General features: G+C 37.9%; 1 protein-coding gene across 3 annotated transcripts in view; it reads left to right on the top strand.

The window, feature by feature from the left end:
- The window catches only part of DAAM2 (dishevelled associated activator of morphogenesis 2), a 257,845-nt gene that overhangs the window by 212,394 nt on the left and 27,382 nt on the right, over window positions 1-18,069 (top strand). For 2 of the 3 annotated variants that reach the window (XM_063444115.1, XM_063444116.1), the window contains exons 15-18: window positions 3,425-3,532; window positions 4,104-4,133; window positions 6,069-6,175; window positions 15,355-15,439. In XM_063444115.1, the coding sequence (XP_063300185.1) occupies window positions 3,425-3,532; window positions 4,104-4,133; window positions 6,069-6,175; window positions 15,355-15,439 (330 nt within the window). The remainder of the gene's footprint in view (window positions 1-3,424; window positions 3,533-4,103; window positions 4,134-6,068; window positions 6,176-15,354; window positions 15,440-18,069) is intronic. The other variant, XM_063444117.1, reaches the window with a different exon arrangement.

The raw sequence follows: 18,069 nt of genomic DNA, 5'->3' as shown, positions 1-18,069 counted from the left end.
TGCTTTTCTGGAACATCAACTCCAAAATACCCGTCACACTTATTTTATTTCTCTATTTCTTATTTTTTTCCCTCCCCTATTGTATTACTGTTTAAATGAAACTATTCCTTCCATGCTCAACTCTTGGTGACTTGTTGCACGTGTAGTCTTGTTAATTTATGTATGCCATTTATGCCATTCACCTGTCTGGATCTCTCCCATTCCCTCACATCTTTAAATCTCAAATGATTTCTTTGCCTTTTTCCTTAATTGATTTTCTTCACCTCAATATCCGCATGGCTCTCCACCTATAACTGCGGTTTTATCTAAACCCGGGACTCTCTCTTACCGCCTGTGCCCCAAACAACATTCATAACTTTGCTCTCAGGACTTGGAGTCTTGCAGCCGAATCCTTACACAGAGGGAGCTTTCTGGAAGATGAAATAGATCAGTTTGAAGCAAAAAATTACAGAAATGTTATAAAAATAAATAAATCTAAAGATTAACCTTTATTTATGCATTTTAAGCCCATTCTACTTATCTGTAATGTGATTATCCTTAGTATACTGACACTGTTTTTCGGTAGACGTTCAGGGGTCTGGGTGCCAAGGTTTATAGAGCGTTCAATAACACTGATTGACCTTGCAATTCGGCTTCTTGCATCATTCTCAGAGAGACACTGCTTGCTGGTAACATCAGAAAAAGTGTTATTGAGACAAAATAAATAAATACATTGTAAAATATGCGCACAGTAACATTTAAAAATTACTAGCCCTTTAAGTATACTTACTCTTGTAGTGGAGCCTTTGTGTTTGACAAGGGTTCTGTTGTGAGTTTGCAGCAGTGAAGAGGAGGGGGCTTCATTCAATACACAGTATAAAATGTATTGTTAGCAGGCGGCATTAGAACAGATTAGCTCCAAATTTGATTTGGATTCCAGAGGATGCAATGGGATACATGGACATCCCTTTAGGTGTTAGGACGATTACTTGGCCGGTTAAACTGAGAAGGGCTAGCATGGAAAGAGTTGAGGACTGGGTAGGTAGGGTTCGTACAGTATTTAGCAATAGGAGAGAGATACTCGTATGTTGAAGAGACGGGAGTGCGCATTCTTCTTTTAGACATTTATATAGGGATAGTTTTTCAGACAGTATTTTTTGTAAATGTTCCAGCAAGTGATTGGCTCCTAAGAAGGCAGTGGCTTTACGGGGCTTTGTGTAATCCAAAACATTCTTGGATACAAGTGACTGTATCTGCATTAACTCAGCACCACCTACCCTACCCTGAAATATCACAAAATGCCACTATCTGGCATGAAAATGGAAGATATACCAGTATATGATGAAGTATTGTTACTCTGCATGGCCTCTGCACAAAACATATCCCTTGTAATAACTAGGATTTATGGAGCTATCTAGAAAAACACGCTTTAACTATTGCAGCCAAGGTAGAGCTGCTGTAGGAAAGATTCTGCTCAGATTTATTTTGCTTAACGTAACCTTTATCATATCTACTTTTGAAGGTTTTAAAGTGTATTCAGAACAATAACCACTATTGATGTGCATGGTTTTTGGAAATAGGTATCAGAAGTGCATATACAATTCAGCTACATAGAGTGACTGGGCTGGGTAATGGTCAATGCCATTTTGAATAATTAATTATTTACCTCAAGACTCCTTTTATTGCTGAACATTGTGTCAATTCAGGGTATGATACAGTAATACATTTAATGAGGAATCACTTTAATAGTTCATGGAGTTTTGGGATAACTTGTGAAATAATTGATTTGCATAATATGCCCTGGGTGTGCCTTGTCAGTAGGCAGTTAGAGAATACGACTTAAAATAAACCTAAATCCAAGCCCTCTCTTTATCTCATGATATTTAAATATTTCCACTAATTAAGACCCTTATATGTAGTTTGCTTATCGCAATCATGTGTAACTATTTTTTTATTTTTTTTTGTGAGGGACAAAAATCTCTGTAGACAGCGTTAGTTTAGAGGGTCATTCTTTAGTTGGAATCCATTCTTCATTGGTAATTAATGTTGAAGTAATTTTAGCAAAACATCTTAACTAGTCCGTTCCCTTTGTGCAGGAGGTCTCTGCTGCTACAGTATACTGCTTATTGTGGGCAGTCGTTTGTGACCTGATAGGTATTATGTACATGTTCCAACCAATAGGGACATGCAATCCGACACAGAGTGCGCTCCCTACTCAATTAAAAGGGATTTAATAAAAAAAAAATACCCCTGGGTTTTTAATGCAATGGGAAGTAAAATGAAATGTACCTGTAATTGCAAAGTCCTATTCAGGAGTCTCTCATTCTGCCCTATTGAGTGTGTCTGGTAGGGGTTTATGGGAAAAGCAGTTTATACCCCAGTTTCACTCACCACCCACAAACAGCTGTCAATTTATACAGAGGATGGTTCCTAGTTTCGTAAGCCAGTTGGGTGCTGCGATCCCCACATCTGCAGTTACGGCTCAGCTCTCGCTCTGAGGTACAGTTTGTGTGTGTGGAAGCTGATTGCTGGACAGTACCAGGAAAGGAGGATGAGAAAGGTTTCTCAACTGCTGTGGCTCAGAGCTCTGTGATTTTACAAATAGCTCCAATTAAGAGTTACTCAAAGAGTAATGTACGCCCTGAAAGTGGAATATGCTTTGCCCCATAACATTTACTGTCTGCAAAGTAGTTATGGTGGTTAGAATGAACCTTTAAAGGGACTCCAAGCACCATAACTACTACACTGCAATGTTTATGGTGCCAGGGCACCCTTCTTCGTGCTAGTATTCAAACTGTTTTAGAATGCTTTTGCTTCTTACCGGGTGTCCATCAGGAACCACTTCCTGCCTCCACTACTCCCAACGCATAGCCAGTGGTACAGGGCTTAGCTCATAGGCTGACGCTGTAAGCACTGCAAGCCTCACCTCCGGAGAGCTAACGCAAGCGCAGGGGCTTTCTTCTCTCTGTCAGAAGTAGTTTAAGGTGATCGTGACACCTAGCAATATTCCAAGGTAAAACCAATTACAACATGGTCTGACTACTTACAAAGTGAGGCATGAGGAGTATTCTTTACAAAAAATACTGAGTATTGAGTGAAAACATTATTGGTTTTTCATCCACTCTTCAGCCTACTTACTATATATATCCCAACAAAACACATCAGAATAGTTCCAACATTCCAATAGCAGTGTGCAGTGTGTGTACATAGCACTAGCTAAACCTTTAACTATATGAGAATAGTGACTTTACCAGAACAATTTGTCATCAGTCCATTACTGTGTCTGAACCGCAGCAGGAAGATCAATGGCGTGTGTTTTACAGCTCTCTGTTCCATGTTACTTGCCAATGCTGTTCCTGTTTTATTTATTGTCTCTATATTAGTGTCTCAGTGAGGTTTGTGTTTCTTCTGTTTAACAGAATGTTGTTTTTTGTTGCGGTGTTAGGATAAAATCAATGGGACCATATGGAATGAGATCGACGACATCCGAGCTTTCAAGGCGTTGGACTTGGAAGAGTTTGAGAAAATGTTTTCTGCGTATCAGAGGCACCAGGTAGGTCGAAGCATCTTCATTTTCAGCAAACAACAATTCTGTATAGATTTATATAATGTTATCTACGTTGTCATTCAAGTGAACCCACAGGCCAAACCTAGCATGTGAAACTGAAATAGACACATAGAGAGATCATTTCCTCCATTTAATTTTCTTCTCTAGCACGTCTGAGGTTTGTAAGAAAGAAATGATCCAGCGGTTCCCCCTCAGTGTCTTATGTCATCCTTGATCAGTTTTTATCATGATTAGAGCCAAGGGCTGAGACGAGAGAGAAATTTTATCCAATACATATCAGACTGTCTGTGTAGAAAGTATCATTATAAAATGCAAATGCATGTAATTGTGAGAAGATACGTAGTAGCAGGAGGACGTAGGAAGAGGAGGTCAGGCTGCTAGTCTGTGGCACTATTTGCTTTAAACCAGCCTGCGTAATATCAATGATAATAATTCCTTTATGCTGTAGACATTCGAATATTGCTTTTTGCCGCTTCTTGAATGAACTTTTTTTTCCCATGTCTCTGACTAATTTTTGGCATGTCTTATTCTCTCTTTCCTGTGACTACCTGCATAGGATCTGCTAACTAACACTGCTCTGAAACAGGTGAGTACATTAATCTGTCCAGAAGCAATCTATGTTTCTTCTAATGAGTCCCATTTTAGAGGCCATGCACACATTTTCATAAATATTATCTTTATTATTTTATAAATTATGCTTGTTTTGTATTCTATATGGAAAACACATACTGTGAGTCAGAGTTACGATTAGCACAATAGGCGATGGATGGTCAGCCGACACAGGGATAGCTAATAGAGCGACACCACCAGGTGGACAAATCAATATGCACTCATTTCACATTTTTTTCACTTATATTGTGTGTTGTCTCCAATTGAGAGTTAATAAAGTAGTTTATCACCATTATTTTATTTTATTTTCCCCCTTTTTTCAATAGATAGGTTCTGTCTCTCTCTTTTTTTTATGTTGAATGTCTACTCAGCTGTGGGTAATGTGATTGATATCACGCTTTCTTTTTTGGAAGCTTGATTGAATCTCTCTATTAGTTTCTACGTTGGGTTATGCCCTTTATTACCCTACGGGCTCTGTGATAGTTCTCCTTTCACAGAGGTCATCTTTTCTATAAATCTGTATCCCAAATGAAACTCTGACAACCTTTACACTGAAGAAATATTGGAAGAGTTGTAATCCTACAATACGCGTGTGGGACCTTCTAGCCACAACATACAGAAAGTTATGCATGTTTGGTCAGCATTGATTAAAACTCTGATATTTTCAATGTAGACGGGACACCATGTGCCTTTTGATAATCGTAATTATGCTAAGTAGGAAATTCACAGACTGCTCTGCCAAAATAGCTTTACTAACCCCTGCTGCCAAGTTCCATCCGAGCTTTCTCTGTTGTGAGATTACTGTGTAGATATTAAATAAAACAAATAAATAGTGACAAAAATAAAAACTCGGGATCAGTGCTGATGTTCTGACCTTTGCGTTTTGGCAACGCGGCGGGCAGAATACTACTGCGAGCCCACCATAATTTAATCTGAAATTATTACAAGTGAAAGAAATCATTACTAGAGGGGACATGGCCAGAACTGAACTGGAAAACATTCATGCTGAACTCATCCCTGATGTGAATGACTGAAACGATACAAATGGGCTCCTCCGCATGAATTGTCTGATTTAGTAAGAGCGACACATTTTTATCCATCATTAGTAAAAAAAACAGCATCTATTCCATTAAAAGTAAAGCTCTAAAAATAACCAGAGAGGACTTAAGGATGACCGCACCCACGGAGAAAGATTAGTTAGGAGATGCATTAAATGCGCACAATACAAAATAATACAAAATGATAGACACGCCCAATATTTTACGCGGTCTTTAAAAATATAAGAGCAAACAATGATTACAGACAGTTTTTCTTTAAAAACACAAATAAAATTGAAGATAGATAATTAGAGTTGTAACCTCCAAGGTTCCTGAATTATCCATAGATGGAAAGAAAATGCACTCTGGTCTTGCCTTTATTAGAATCAGTAGAAAAGCATGCAATTAATCAGAGTGAATGGTTGTAATATGCTAAAGTATGTTCTGGTGGACACAGGTATGTTCTGATTAAGCAATGACAGTCTAATCTGCCGTAAACACTTGATTATGTTTTTCTTATCTAATATATTTGAGTTGCAAATTTCATTTGTGTCTGTGATTGAGTACAAATGAGCTCATTTAATTTGTGTTCAAAAAATAAAGTGACAACATTTATTGAAGAATTACAAAGGAGGCTATCCCAATCTCCCATGCTTAATGGGACATTCCTGTGATGCACTAAAAAACATGAGGAATCTATTTGAAGAGCACACCCCAGTTAATATTATCTGATTATGGTTGTATTAGAAAATGTTTTGAGAGTTTGCGACGAGAATATTTTCATTGAAATTCCTTGTCGCTGTACATTAACGCTTTCTTTTTTCTCAAAGCCACTTTAGTTCCTGTGTTATCATCTTGAATCTTTTTAATTACAGAAAGACATGGACTCTATGGAAGATCTCTATCTGTGCACCCGCAAAGTGAAGGAACTATCCGTAATCGATGGGCGAAGGGCACAGAACTGTGTCATTCTCCTCTCTAAGTAAGTACCATGTCTTAGATATCAGGTAATCACAACTGCACCCAGTACTCTCTAGAAATGGTCCTCATGCAATGGCATCAGGGAAACAGCTATTTTCCAGTATCATATCAAGTTGGTAATGATAACTATTAAAATCACTGAATATTTCTAATTGAACTTTTCAAATTGAATGTTCCATCTAGAATGAATGTCAGTATCTAAATAATGAGGGCCAAAGAGGAATTCTTTTAACAGATGTAAATTTAGTCAGCCTGGTTCCCCTATTACCTTTATTCTAACATTTCCTGTCTCATTTTTGTTGATTAGAGAAGGGACATACCCATCAATAGCCCTGACAGCTATGATGTTTCTACATTTGTTTATGTGACTTCCTTCTTTGGCGTCACTGAATTAGCCGCTGTTATCAATCCCTTTTTGTCTCTCAGACCACCTTCTAATATACTAAATCCTTCTGCCTTCTGCCCATCCTCACATAGGTAACTTGCCAAAGCCTCACCAAAACCTTTGTTCAGCAGCTACCTAGATATCTCTAGTTTCTCTTATCAGCCAATTCAATGATCTCATGTCCCAAATCTGAAACTTTCCTGTAAAACCTTCTCTTCTTCAAGACACCTCTTCCAAATCTTCAACATCCTAATGCTTCCTCTGTCACCATTCCTGTCTGTGCATCCTGAAAAGTTTGCCAAAAGAAAGAAGGGGATATTATAAACGAGCCTTCCACGTGTTTATTTTCAGTCATTTAAAAAAAACTTAAAAACCCACCTCTTAGGAAGGCATATCAACTAACCAACCATTACCTATTGTGCTTCATGCTCCTGTAAGTAAAACTTCTTAGTTATACTTATTTGTATGTCTGGGGAACCTATTGAGTAGTCCTGCAGAAACTGTTGATCCTTTGTAAATTACAGTACTATTAGTAATAAATAATTATCTCTGGCAGTATTGCCGGATAATGATGTCTATGGTATATTTTCCCAGTTCTGTTCAATGGAGATACTTGGCCCACTGGTGTAACTGATGAGTAGGTTATGAATCATTGCAAGAGTCTATAAATTGGCATTAATCCTCTGAATATGTTCTATGTACCTTGTACATTCTTTATGATTCCATTGGAGATATGGGGTTTGTCTGGATGGGGGTAGTCTAGATGATTCCATGCAAGAGATAGGGGTAGTCTAGAAAATGTCATGGGAGAGATGGGGATAGTCTAGATGATTCCATGGGAGTGTTGATGGCAGTTTAGATAACTCAATGGGAGAGGTGGGGGTAGTCTAGATGATTCCATTGGAGAGTTGATGGTAGTTCAGATGATTCCATGAAAGATTTGATGATAGTTTAGATGATTCAATGGGAGATCTGAGGGTAGTTTAGATGATTCTGTGGAAGAGTTGAGAGTAGTTTAGATGATTCCATGTGAGAATTGAGGGTGGTTTAGATGATTCCATGAGAGAGTTGAGAGTAGTTTAGATGATTCCATTTTAGCGTTGAGAGGAGTTTAGATGATTCCATGGGAGAGTTGAGGGTGGTTTAGATGATTCCATGGGAGAATTGAGGGTGGTTTAGATGATTCCATGAAAGAGTTGAGGGTGGTTTAGATGATTCCATGGGAGAATTGAGGGTGGTTTAGATGATTCCATGAAAGAGTTGAGGGGAGTTTAGACGATTCCATGAGAGAGTGGAGGGTAGTTTATATGATTCCATAGTAGCGTTGAGAGTAGTTTAAATGATTCCATGGGAGATTTGAGGGGAGTTTAGATGATTCCATGGGAGAGATGGGAGTAGTACAGATGATTCCATGAGAGAGTGGAGGGGAGTTTAGATGATTCCATGAGAGAGTGGAGGGGAGTTTAGATGATTCCATGAGAGAGTTGAGGGTGGTTTAGATGATTCCATGAGAGAGTGGAGGGTAGCTTATATGATTCCATAGTAGAGTTGAGAGTAGTTTAAATAATTCCATGAGAGATTTGAGGGGAGTTTAGATGATACCATGGGAGAGATGGGAGTAGTATAGATGATACCATGGGAGAGTTGAGGGTAGATTAGATGATTCCATGGTAGATGAGGTGGTTTGGATGATTTATTGGGAGGGGTGGGGGCTGCTTGAGTGATTTCACAGTATAAATAATGGTAATCATTGCTGGAATCATTAGAGAGAAAGGACTCCAGTAGAGGATTTGTGTGATTTTTTTTTTTTAAATTTTGGAGTAATTAAAAGTATGAAAACAAGTTTCTTTATAGCGTTTAGAAAAAGGGATGGCTCCAACAGAAAGACATCAGGTGATATGTGTGAATTTAATAGAATGTGATGGGGTTGTTTGGGTGATTCCAGAAGAGAAATTGAGGTAGTTTGGGTGATAAAGAGGGTGATAGCTTTAGGAAACTCAGTAGAGGTAGAAGGGGTGATTTTAGTGATTGAAACAGAGAAATGGGCTTGAGTAACAGAGAGAGATGGATTTGATTAGATGATTCCAGAAGAGAAAGATGTGAAGGTAATTTGGGTCATCAATTATGTTTTGCTAGAATTAACTGTTTGTCTTGTTTACCTATTGTACAGCACCGTGAAACATGTTGGCACTATATAACTAATTATCATTTCTGAGCACAGTTGATTCCTTGTTCCAAAACAAGCAGATTATTTTATTCAGTAATACATTATAGAGAGTGTTAATATTCATATAAGATTGGAAAATATCAATATAAATTGATTCAGGTTATACTGATGGGGGGATATTTAAGGCACATCTACCAAGCAATACCACATGTTCGTTCTTGTCCATAAAGTGAGTTATATATTCTGCATGTTGTAGGACAAATTAGTGAGTCAGTGCCCAGACCCCAGAGGAGTAACCCAACTATCATTTCTTCATTTTGGAGCCATTTAAGAGACCTTGTGAGAAACCACAGGCTCTGTGTTCTTGGAAGACACCCACTTATCACCACAATCCACGTAACATCAACCACGAGCTCCCTCTCTGCAGAGATGCCTTGTACAGCTGTCCCGTTAACTCGTTACAACATGAATATACCAATCACTGAATAGATTCTGAGTTTATTTATGGAGCAAACTCGATAAACAATTTTTTATTCAGTTAAATTGTAGAGATTTATTGCATTTTTATGGTACGTCCATCAATAGAAGTAAAAAAAATAATAATCTTGTGAATGACCTGTTTAAATACACCACAGTCTATACTACTAATGTGGTGTTTCCATGTATTTTAGAATCTTGAGGACTTACTGAATCAAATTTAAAAATGGATATTTCCCCATTGCTGTTTATATCTAAAGAAATCAACTCAGTTTAGTTTAGTTTATTAAATGTATATAAAAAAAAATGCTATTGTTATGGTTATGTGTAATCAAATAAGAATTCAACATAAAACTAAATGACAGAAACAAAGTTTGTACAGACTGAGGAAACAATTATTTGTTTATAAGATGAGAACAGAAAAATGCCCCCAAAAAAGGCTAACCCAAAATAGTCATCCCTAACCCAATGTGGATCCAATCCTAAGGGATCAAACATTGATTCCATCAGCAAACATGCTGCTTAGACAAAAAGGCTCTAAATAGCTGAGCTCCGGGTCAGCAAAGGAACATTTCATATCCATAACTGGTGGGGATTACATTTAGCTGCATAGTTTGTATTAAACCATACCTGTGCAGTCAGTGGAGGAGTAGATACAGCTAATGGATGGACACTCTTCAAAACGCCCATTGTACTCTCTGCCGTGCCTCGGAGTCCGCCAGGTGCTTGCCATTGCCACTGAAAGGTGATTACAATTTATAATTAAATATAAAGCCAAGCTATATCTGATGAAACCAGATAGGAACGCCAAATGGAGACGTGACTACAAAATATTAAATAAAAGCCAATTTTCAGGACATTTTATGGGCTTTGCTAATATCACACAAGATATGCAAAACTGCCAGTTGGAGCAATACATGCTATGTACAGACTCAAGTTATTTTGATCTTATGACACACCATTTGCCATGTTTGTATGAGTTTTGAAGGAGACCTCCATTCCTAATGAACCCTCCGTTGAGTCACTTTGAGGGACTATTAGAGCATCTGCAAGTGATTTGGGCTTTAAGTGCATAGATAGATCATGCATGGATAAACAGTTAATCTGTTTACAGTGGGGGTCACACGGCACAAGATTCCCATACATCAGTAATACCAGCAATGTTAATGTAAGTCCATATGTTACAATGTGACGTGCAGGGGGCTATACATCCCCAGGAAATCCCTGCATCTTACTTTGCTATTTCCTTTAATCTGATCTAGCGTTCTATCTTCCGGTCTCTGGGAAACTGATTGCTTTTTCTTTTTTTTACATTAAAAAATACTAAGAATTCAGATAAACAATTCACAGAAGGGCTGTCAATCATGCAGGGGTAACAAACAACTACAGATTTAGATACTCTTCAGCTACAACACTCATGATGGTTTGACAGAATTTACATTGGCACAGCATCATGGGTATTGTAGTTCTACACTCGTTGGAGGCTATCCTTTGACCACCCATGGTTCAGACATTCAGTTTATTTCATTATATGTGAATAGGGAGAGTGTAGAACAGAGGTTCTTGGTAACTTGAGAATTCTAAGAATGGAACAGTATTAAAATAAAGTGAGGTGTGTATATATCTAGAACTTCAATCAGTGTATGCTTGCATACAGGCTCTGGGACACGATCTAGAGGAGAAATACTTGGAACATTGAGCAGAAGATAGAGAACCCTCTATAGAAAAGAAGAGGGGAGTTAGGATAGGGGGGGGGGGGGGGGGAGGTGAGAATCAACAGAAGTGTGAAAACCTTCCAGAAAAGAGAATCATTGTTCAGCTAGTAAGGGGGAATTAATGAGGGTAGGAGGGGCAGTTAGAAAGAAATGGGATTGTGCAGGTGAGTATGACGTGGGGAATTGAGCTAAAAAAGGACTGCGCGACCGTAGTGTTTCCTGAGAACTGAATATTTCCTAAAAAATGGAAAGGAATCTGGGTGTTTGCTAAATGAATGGAGCCCAGCTAGAGTGATGCATTACTTATGGAGAAGGTTGGAATGCTAACCAATGAGAAAGGTTTCCAAGGTAAAGTGAGTGTAGGACATTGTCTTTTATTACATGCACACCCTCCCACTATATGAGGGTTCTCTTGATTAAGTGAGTTAGCTTTACATTTGTTCTTCACACTGAAACACGAAGATGGTGTTGTTGGTGGAAGCTCACACGGACCTTCTCTCTGCTCAGGTTCCACATAAACCTCTTCCATACATTGTATATTTAAACTAAAGACCTTAACGAATGGAAAATGCAATTTCACTAGACAAATGTGTCAGTTCAGGGTAAATAGAGGGATATTAACCGCAGGGATTTATGCTAAGCTTGTGTTTATTAGAAACATCTGCCGACTAACATCTACAAACTCGATCTCCTGCGTTTAAAGGCCTAAACCAAGATTAAACAGCTGTCCTATTAGCCATCGATTTTACAGCAATTAATTCTTATTTATTTAAAATATCTTTATAGATCTGAGCACTATATACTGAAACAGTGTATCTGTAACAAGGAAGAATTAAAAAAATCCCTACAACTGATATAAAACATACAAGAGAAGGCATGGTATGACTTTTAAAGAGTGTCAGTGGGGCGACATTGTTTTATCTCTGGCTCAAGGATCCCTATAAATCTTTAAAGGGGTACTGACACTTTATGTGTTGATGATTGTGTTGACTTATCCCCTATACATAAAAATGTTTTTATGAAGCCTGAAAACATTAAATTAAATTCAGAAATCGACACTGGCTGTGCCAAGTTTGAACTGGTCTGCGATGTCACTGGTTACATTTTAATATAGATTTAAAATGAAACTGAGCCCCACCTGAAAGTGGTAAACTCAAGTTGTAGGGGATAAGCAATGCTTTATTATATGGTGTAATATCCAACGTGATGGTCCCCTTTTATTAAAGGGATTTATCTTGTTTGAACAAAGCAGGAGGCATATTGTTTTAGGAAACACCAATATCCCTTTTGCTGTTTTTATAGACCATGGTGCAAAAATCTTCCTGTTTCCCTACATTCTCTTATATATAGCAGCAGTAATTTGCTTGCAAACTACTATTTGGTCAAACTAATGGATGAAGCCATGCCTCTAACTAACTGAACTGGCTCTCTCATTGCATTCCGTGTATGTATCGAGCTGCGGGTAGCATCATATGTTAGAAACATCAATACTGAGCACCGGGTTATGGGATATCCACAGCCTGTGATCCAGTGATTACCAAATTGGGGACCGAGGTTTGTGCCAGTGAAATCTCCTGAGAACATGGCTCCTTCCTATTCCTATCCTGGACCTGGCCCTGATCTTGTGCATTACATCTTAACCACTTCAGCAAGATATAGTGGTCATGGTGCCAAGTTTAACCCTTTAATTATCATTTGAAGTAGAATGTTTAAGAAAGTCAAAATCAGATTTTTGTTTGTTTTTCAGCTAGAATGCTATAAACAATTTGGCAATACATTCTCTCATTAAATTTTTCAAACCAAGCAAGAGCTGGCTCTGAGATCAGTTACTAATCCCAGATAAAATATATGTTTTTTTTTTTTTTTTTTTTAAAGAATGATGCTCCGATATTTAAAGGTACAATCCATGCAGGCACATGTCTTTACTATTCATTCCATATAATACAGTCTGCCCAGGGGGAATCATATGATACTAAATACCATCTGTCACTACATGGAAAGGAACCCATAAATAGCTCAGTGAAGGGAAATTCTGGTTTTATCATAACTTGACAGTTTAGTACACAGATCAGCTGGCCCTTGGAATTCACAGCCACATACTATTAGCTGACCCCAGCAAACCCGAGCAAAAATGTAAAAAAAAATGTGTGGAGCGCGTCCAAGAATTACTAAAACCAATTAAACTGCCATGTCCTACAGGTTACATTTATCAGATGGCTATTCGATATAATAAATAATGCTGTGCTACTAATAATGTCGCCAAGGCAAATATTTTCAAGTGTAGCAGTTTGAAGCTGTTTAAGAAGTACCATTTATTTACAAGTCCTTAGCCTTTCGTCTCCCAAAGGGGTTGACCGTTCGATGAATTGCTTAACTTAGCAATCCACGGGCCGCCCCCTGTCACTCAAACGGTTCCATTTTAAAAACGTACGCATATTTCGGCATCTCTTATATCTGTTGTAATTTTCCAAACGCCTCGGAACGTTTACCTTGGCTGTTAGAGGAGGACAAGTTCTGTTTGATACTAAATATTCTCTTTCTTTTTCTTTGAAGGCTGCTATGGAATCTGAAATCAGTGCTGCACGGCTTTAATTAGTGGCTGTTCCTGTATATTTTTTTAATATTTAATCAGTTATTGAGACACAGATTTTGTGTAAGCTTGAAAAATGCTGAAATACAGCACATTCCTATTGAAATGTTCTCTTCTCCAGAAGGGATGTTCCCCCTTGAACTTTTAGAACAGAGGGTAGTCAACTGTAGCACTCTAAAACTTATCTGACTACATTACCCACAAATCTCCACCAGCTCATTTTTGTCTCTGTTGATGACAAACGCTTATTGTAGTTTCAGTCTGATGTTAGCTGGAATTGTACATTTCAGTATATCGGTTGAAATTTTATTACCCAGTTTCTCTACAGTTCTCAAAGATATCCCAGTAAATATGCCCTGGGAATACAGAACAGGAGGTGATGAGTGCACTAAAAAAATGACTTTCTCCAGTCAAACTTTTATTTTAGTTTGGAAACTGTAATGGAACACTGTAGCACAGGGAACACAAATCATGACATACACATAGTCACCCTCTTGGCATATGCTTTACATAACCCCCAAGAAGACTCAGACACATTGTTTTTGGAAAACATTATCACAGCTTTCATGATATAAGATAAACACATAACATTTTAAGGTCGTTGTCAACATACTTAAACATGACATATAAACCCCAATTCCTTTAATAATTTTACCCCAGACAATGACCCACATCAATAATAATTGGCATCACATTATAACATAAATAACATATAAAATATATACCATGTCACCGAGGACATGATACGAGATACACCCTACACACACCAGGTTTGGAGCTACCAACGAGCTCGAACCTACCAATACCCTTCCAAACCTAACTGTTCTTAGTGAACTAAAACTATCCAACAGCTGAACAAACAACCTACACCCCAACTTTTCTATCCATACCCCACTGCCATGACCAAACGGGAGCTAAAACAAAGGGAGGGAGGGTGGGACAACAACAGGTAAGTGAGGATTAATTAAGATGGCCCCTAATCTAAAATGGCCCATATATACTCCTATAGCCAAAACCATGCCCCAAATTTCCCCTAGCCAATCACAAACACCACCAATATTCTATGCCTATCTGCCAGCAATGTCAAGGCCCATTCCCCTGCTCCATGGCCTACAGTAATCCTTATGCTATAATGACCCTCAATAGTTAGATACTGCTAGAGGAGCTTTGGGGGACCTGATGTGCATGTGCTGCACACGCATCCTAACATCCCCATAGGAAAGAATTATGTTCAATCCTTTCCTATGACGACTGTGTCACGTGAGTTATATTTTTCGGTCAGTGCCACAAGGGCGCCTCTAGTGGCTGTCAGGAATATTTTTGCCACATATTCATTATACATTAACTGAGTTCTCAATAATTTCACGCTAATTGCTATAACAACAAAACATTTAAAACTATCAGTGTGCTGTCCTTGTGTCACATAATACAGGCCCTCTTTAATTAGACCCTGACGAAGGATCATTTTGGTGTGATTACATATTTCTTTGGTAATTCAGAAATATCGTTGCTGTATCTAACAATGTATTAAGATGTATCTGAAGTCGCTGTGTACGTATCATGAATTATCACATAGAACTATTAGAGAGGTTCGACAGCAATGCTCCTTTCTCATCCCCAAATATCCCCATTCTATATTTGTATTGCGCTGCAGAATATGTTGGCATTATATAAATCCTAATAAAGATATGTGAGCTTTGTAAGTACAGCATACACTCTCATCACTCGTATTGGTACATGCCCATATTTTCATGGCAATGTCACTTATTGTCTCATTTTATTTATATCATCTACTGTGTACATTGTAAAGGGATTTGTCAAATATAAGATTTCCCCTCAATTTTAGATTAAAGCTGTCCAATGAAGAGATAAAGAAGGCCATCATGGAGATGGACGAACAGGAAGACCTTCCCAAGGACATGCTGGAACAGGTACAGGGCCTGAGCATAATGTATTCATTTATATATTACTTAACATTATGAAATATTCTCACATTTAAAAATATTATCTTGTTTAAAAAGTTGTCTTTCATAAGAACTTGACTTTTGAGCATGTTCCAGTCTGTTTGATCAGTTAGAACATCTTAATATATATATATATATAACAACAGAAGGAGCAAAAACAGATCTATGTAACAAAGCCAAACCATTGAAATGACATCATGTAATATATAACAATAATCTGTCGCCATAAGCTAACTGTCTAACTGTATCACATTTAAATACTCTGCAATCCTGTACAATCAAAAGCCAACACTTACACAATGGGCATTGATGCAACACGTTCTCAGAAAAATACAAAATGTTGTGAAAAAGACAAATCTCGTGCGGGATACAAGGACCCTGGTTGTCTGTTGTTTCATTGTTATATTTTTTCATGTTGCCACTGTCTTGAACCAAATGATTCTCCTTAAAGGATGCTACAAAATCATAAATGGTTTTATTGCAAATGCTCCTCCCCATCATACAAAAGCTCAAAAAGAGCCAGATCAACAGATTATTGACCCTCTGGTGCCATTTTGAGTGTTACTATAATTATTAATATTATTATTTTTGTTATATATATATATATTTTTTAAACTAACCAGAGAGATGGTGAAGCCAAACCAAGTCCTTCACATAAGGATCAATCCTCTAAAGTGTGTGGGCGGACAGGGCATCATCAATGATGCAACTCATGTAGCTGGCAATGTCCATAATCGGTCCATATGTCCATAATAGTCAGGTCCACCCAGGAAAGTACAAAATTAAGTACCTGTGGAAGATTCTCCATGTGCAAAAATATGCCAAAAACACATATTGGGCATTGCCCAACACCCCTACTCCCTTAGTTGCCACATTTTTTTTTTTCAAAATTACACTTTTTTTTTTAAAGTTACACATAAGGCATTACTTTCTGATGTGTAACCTCAAGATTGACAAAAGCCGGACAAAAAAAGACAGATCTGCTCTAATCGGTATTTTAGTTTTCCCATGTTTTGACATTCCACGTTATTCTAGCTTTTTGCTGTTTTGCTATTTGAATTAACTTTCACGGATACCGTTGAATTAACTTTCCTAAATAATAAAAAAAAAAAAAATTGTAGTCAAATTCTATGTTTACAGAAAACTCATAGGAGAAAGGGCCGCTTTAAGTCAATATTAGAAGGTCTTCAAAAGTGATTTAACCCAAATCAATAGCACATTCCATAACGTGACTATAATTAGCAAGCTGGAATAGTGACAATGGCCTCCTCTGAGATCCCATATTGGAAGTGGTATGAGCAATAGGCTAATTGTGTTAAAATATGAAATACACTCGATATATTTAAACTGAGTGACTTGTTTTATAGAATGGGGTCATTCATTCACCCCTAGCACTGCCACCATCCTCTTTAAATTGGCATGTTAAGCTCATCTATATCTGTATTTCACATAATAATCATATTATCTGCCAAACTGCAGACAAATTACCGTATTTGCACGAGAAAAAAAAGTCAAGGGAGGTTTGTAGAAAGCAGAGGGCAATTTAGTAAAGTATCCTTTTAGTGGGGAGATGAACTTGCACCCTTAAGGATGAGCAATGAGTGTAATATAATATAACAGTGTTATAAGGTCATTTAGTGCAATTCAGTAAGGAAGAGGAAACCTTTGCACTTGAACTATAATGGTTGTCTCTGTCAGGTGGCCAGTTTGATGGGAAGTGAAATTCAAGTAAAATGAGATGATACCACTCTGCCCAAACTACTTAATGACTGATCTCTCAAGCGGAAGTTAGGGAACTACAAAAAATGCAATGTTAGAAATGTTTAGGGTAAGGGGGGTTTAAGGTTAGAGAGGGGTGAAAGTCAGAGTTAGATTAGGGTGTTTAGTGTTAGGAGAAGTAAAACATCTGATCGGAGTTGTAGTTGGGATATAAGTTGTGTTTAGAATTACAGAGTTGGTTTAATATTAATATTTGGGTACAGGGGGGATTTAGGATTGAGTTTATGATTAGAATGGGGTTACATTTGGTATTTGAGTACATAGAGTGTTTAGTCTTTAACCCCTTAAGGACACATGACATGCGTGACATGTCATGATTCCCTTTTATTCCAGAAGTTTGGTCCTTAAGGGGTTAAGAATAGTTAAACCTAGAATTAAGGAGTTTTGTTTTTTTTTTAGGTACATGTTTTATTGCTTAAATGTAGAAATAAGGGAAGAATTTGTTTAGGTTTTGGTAGGGGTTAAATAAGGGGAAATGGGAGTTTAGGGAATGTGACGTTGGAAGGTATAAGATCTGGGGTGGCGGGAAAGTCACCAGTGATGTGACTCATATAACTGGCACTGTCAGTAATTGGTGGGCTGACCCACTGAAGAGGCATTTTTGACTGGCCCCTAACCTCCAGTACCTTGCATAGAGCACTGCTGAACACACTCTGCAGAGTCCTATTGCACATGTGTCTAATTATCTGCTCGCATTGTGTTGCCCATGAATAGTTCCCTGGTGTCCCCGCTTATGGGGCACCAGAAAACAAAATTGAAATAGTGAGACAAGACCCCAGACTTTAGGAATGAGCTGCAGGAGCTTTTTTCTAGTGTGA

This window comes from Pelobates fuscus, chromosome 2 (assembly GCF_036172605.1).
Source record: "Pelobates fuscus isolate aPelFus1 chromosome 2, aPelFus1.pri, whole genome shotgun sequence".
Lineage (NCBI taxonomy): Eukaryota > Metazoa > Chordata > Amphibia > Anura > Pelobatidae > Pelobates > Pelobates fuscus.
This window is presented reverse-complemented; position numbering and strand designations above follow the sequence as displayed.